At 34.3% G+C, this 3,623-nt stretch overlaps 1 protein-coding gene across 2 annotated transcripts; it reads right to left on the bottom strand.

Annotated features, from left to right (window-relative positions):
* Positions 1-633: 633 nt before the first annotated feature.
* LOC145068969 (zinc finger BED domain-containing protein DAYSLEEPER-like) lies at positions 634-3,245 on the bottom strand. Of its 2 annotated transcripts, none has more exons than XM_079015929.1 (5): positions 2,998-3,245; positions 1,631-2,354; positions 1,151-1,552; positions 1,011-1,075; positions 634-929 (listed from the first exon to the last, which is right to left on the bottom strand). In XM_079015929.1, the coding sequence occupies exons 3-5, from the start codon at positions 1,419-1,421 to the stop codon at positions 882-884; spliced, it is 384 nt and encodes a 127-aa protein (XP_078872055.1). In that variant the 5' UTR covers positions 1,422-1,552; positions 1,631-2,354; positions 2,998-3,245; the 3' UTR covers positions 634-881. The 2 variants fall into 2 exon arrangements, with proteins under 2 accessions (XP_078872055.1, XP_078872056.1); XM_079015930.1 differs by having other exon boundaries at positions 1,151-1,506.
* Positions 3,246-3,623: the final 378 nt, after the last annotated feature.

Raw genomic sequence — 3,623 nt, 5'->3', positions numbered from 1 at the left:
TTCTTACGAACTTCGTTTTCGACGTTCTTTATATCCACACGAAAGTGAGACTACGCTCTACAACTTTCGTTTAGATTCCGTCGGCAAATTCTGAAATTATTTTTATTATTTATTTTTAAAAGGTCGCGGTAAGAAAATTTCGTTAGAAATTCATAACTTCTTTATCTGACGTCTGTTTTTGCCAGACTTTTTACCGTTGAAATACCATTGTCAAGGCCTTCGATTCTCGTTTAGGTCATTCCAGCCAAAAGTCGTTCGATTTTTGTTTCGAGTTTTTAGCTGTCTGTCGCTAAGTCGAACTTGGAAAAATCATAACTTCAATATACGAAGTCGGATTTGGGCGTTCTTTTTACGTACGATCACGGTTTAATGACTTCAAACATAGTATGTAATTATTTAGAGACTTTTTGGACATTTTATTTTAAAAGTTAATTTCATTATATCAAAAGTGGTTACGATACTTGACTTTTTAGGTCATTACATTGAAATATCGGGTTGTCACAGATTTCTAAATATGTACCCGAACCCGACCCAATACCCGACGGGTTTCTTATTGGGGCGCCCCGTCGGGACTGAAACTTTTTTCGAACCCGACCCTAAACCCGAAACCCGATAATTACCCAAAAACCTGACTCTAAAACCCGAAATATGGCAGAAAAAAAGAAGGAAAAACTATAAATACATAATGATAAATTAAGACGTTGCATAGGCTTAAAATACCAAATAAGTTCTTAAATCATTTAACCAAATAGAAATTACTAATAGTCTAATATTGTAACATCAACCAACCAACCAAAACACCCAAGTACACAACATGAAAATCTGATTCATCACAATAATACATTACCACTTAACATTAAAACAAAGTTACAAACTCAAAATCAAACAAAATCATCCAAACTTGTTGTCCCGCTTTCTTTAGTGTTTTCCTACAAAATATTAAACAAACTCAAAATCAAACCAAATCATGGAAACTATATAAAATTAATCTTTTTAGAAGTGTCGTTTACCTCTTCCACATCATAATCAAATTCAACAAAACGACAATATGCCTCGGTCTCTTCAGAACAAGTTGCTATATAAAATTAATATTATTAATATGCAAAAAAGATTCACAATTTCATATAATTAATATAAAATAGTATACTACCTCGAATTTCATTCAACAACCAACTTTGAGCACACATTAAAGCCTCCAATGTCTCTGGATGAAGTCGACTACGATGAGGACTTACTAATCTTCCACTAGTGTTGAAAGCTGATTCCGAGGCAACAGTGGAAATAGGAATAGCTAATATATCTTTAGCTATCCTTTGTAGTGTCAAGTACTTAATCCCATTTGTTTTCCACCACGCCAAAAAATCAAGTTCCATGTCTTTAGGCAACAGTTTCTCCTTCAAGTAGTTATCCAACTCACTCATACCTCCTAATTCATCATCATCTCTAGTAATAGAAGCAATATCCGATAAGAGCTTTTTGAATCCAACACGATGACCGGAAGAGATACTAGAACCAAATGAAGATGAACCGGGAACCGAACCACCGTAAACACCTAATGTTTAGTATAAAAATGTTTATAATTTAAGATAATGTTCTATTTATTATATAAACAATAAGAAGAATACAATACCTTCACTCTTCCTTTTTTTAGGATCATTACTTTACTCGTACTCTTGAAACAAAGTTTTGACAAACCCCTCCAAAATTTGAAATTCAATCTTTGCCTTTTCTTCTCCATAAAGCACAGGCAAAAGTAACTCCACAAACTTTAACTTGTATCATGGATCTAAAACCGCTACCATTCCCATTATCCCATGAATTACAGACCAATACTTATTGAAGACCTCCCACAAACTTACTAAATCCATGATGCTCTACAATTGAAAGTGGATACTCATGCACAATAATCATTTCAGCCAAATCCTTCCTAGAAGTATCAACATTAAATGTATAATTTGAAACATGTGTTGTAGTACCATCTACTTTCTTTTTTTCTTGCACCAAGATAGATTGACGAATATCTGTAAAAGGTTTGTGTATACAACGCTTATAATGTGCAAGTAAATGTTTTGTGCCATTCTTGCTATCTGCACCCAATACTTTAGAGCAATATTTACATCTTGCTTTAACTTCACCATTCAATTTAAATTTTATAAAATGTTGCCATGCCAGTGAACGTGTTGCCCTTTTCGAACCAACAACTTCATCTCCATCTTCATCAAAAACTGTATCATTAATATTTGTCCCATCTTTTTGATCCACATAATCAGTATTTTGTAGATTAGAACCCGAACCTCCCACATCTTGACTACTTGCAGTTGGAGCATGATTTTGACTGGTTGAAGTCATATTTCCTGAAAAAAAAAACCAATGGAATATCAAATTCAACAATTCTAAACAGATTCTAAACATGATTTTGACTATTTGAATTCAACAATTTCAACAGCACACAAATCAGATTCAGTAGTTTAAATAAGCACAAATTCTAAATAAGAAAATAAAAAATCAGTTTCAAGAGCACAAATTAGCAAAAAATATTAGCAAAAATCAGTTTCAAGAGCACAAGAGCTATGACTGCTTCAGGTTCTTGATCTATAAAATGTTGTGCATCATCCCAATGGCCTCTTAGGGCAGCTTAATATAGTGGTAGATATGCATTTATGTTTGTAGTTTCTTCTGTCAAATGATTGTTCAAAATGTTATTAGGTAGAATCATAAACATGTAAAAGCTCAAATCATCACAAAATTAGATTGTAAATGATTGTTCGCAGATTCTAAATGTTCAAAATGTTATTCACAGATTCTAAATAAGAAATCAATTTCAAGAATCCAAATTACCACAAAATTAGATTAATAGTATAGGGAAAGAAAGATAAAGAGAAACAAAGATTACCTATGATCGATTCAAGAATCCAAATTACCACAAACAAGCTGTAATCGATTACCTATGATCAATTTCAAGAAAAAATGAAGAGAAAGAAAGATGCGATCGATTACCTGTGATTGTTTCTTGTGCGTGGCGTCGATCGAAGAGAAAGAAATTTGATTTTTTCTTGTGCGTTGTGTATCCGTCGATCGATTAAAGGGTCGGTTCGTCCGTCCGCCGCTGCTTGTTGGTCGATGATCGTCGCACGTCGCACTATCGTAGGCTCGTAGCTTGCTATTTGATTTCAGTCAATTTGGAAATATGTCGGCTGTAACCTAGAAGACTAGAAGAGAAGTGTGAACGAGTTTTGTTAGGGTTAGTCGTCCAGGGGGCTGAAGTGATATATATATATATATATATATATATATATATATATATATATATATATATATATATATATATATTCGGGGCGGGTTGGGTCGGTACAGACACAATCCACTCCCTGACTTGAACCCGAAAAAATACCGGATAAGAACCCGATACCCGACTTGACCCGAAAACTTCGGGAATCGGGTTTCCCCGTCGGTTTCAGGTTTTTTTGCCATCCCTATTTACAACTAGCTAATATTTTCACCAAGAGTCTTCCGAAGTCATTATTAGAGCATTTTCAGTCCAAGCTTTGTGTTGGTCCACCACCAATTTGCTTTTTTTTTTTTTTTGGGGGGGGGGGTGCGGGGAGGGGTGTATTAGCAATAAT

The sequence above is a fragment of the Lactuca serriola genome, chromosome 8 (genome assembly GCF_051521515.1).
Source record: "Lactuca serriola cultivar US96UC23 chromosome 8, Lser_US96UC23_V15, whole genome shotgun sequence".
NCBI lineage: Eukaryota > Viridiplantae > Streptophyta > Magnoliopsida > Asterales > Asteraceae > Lactuca > Lactuca serriola.
Note: the sequence above shows the minus strand (reverse complement) of the source record. Positions and strands in the feature narration are given on the sequence as shown.

Coding starts and splice junctions, on each gene's coding strand:
- LOC145068969 (XM_079015929.1), bottom strand. CDS start 1,421: ATGAGTGAGTTGGATAACTACTTGAAGGAGAAACTGTTGCCTAAAGAC. Junction 1,076..1,150: donor GTTGTTGAATGAAATTCGAG/GTAGTATACTAT, acceptor AATTTTATATAG/CAACTTGTTCTGAAGAGACC. Junction 930..1,010: donor TTGATTATGATGTGGAAGAG/GTAAACGACACT, acceptor AATATTTTGTAG/GAAAACACTAAAGAAAGCGG.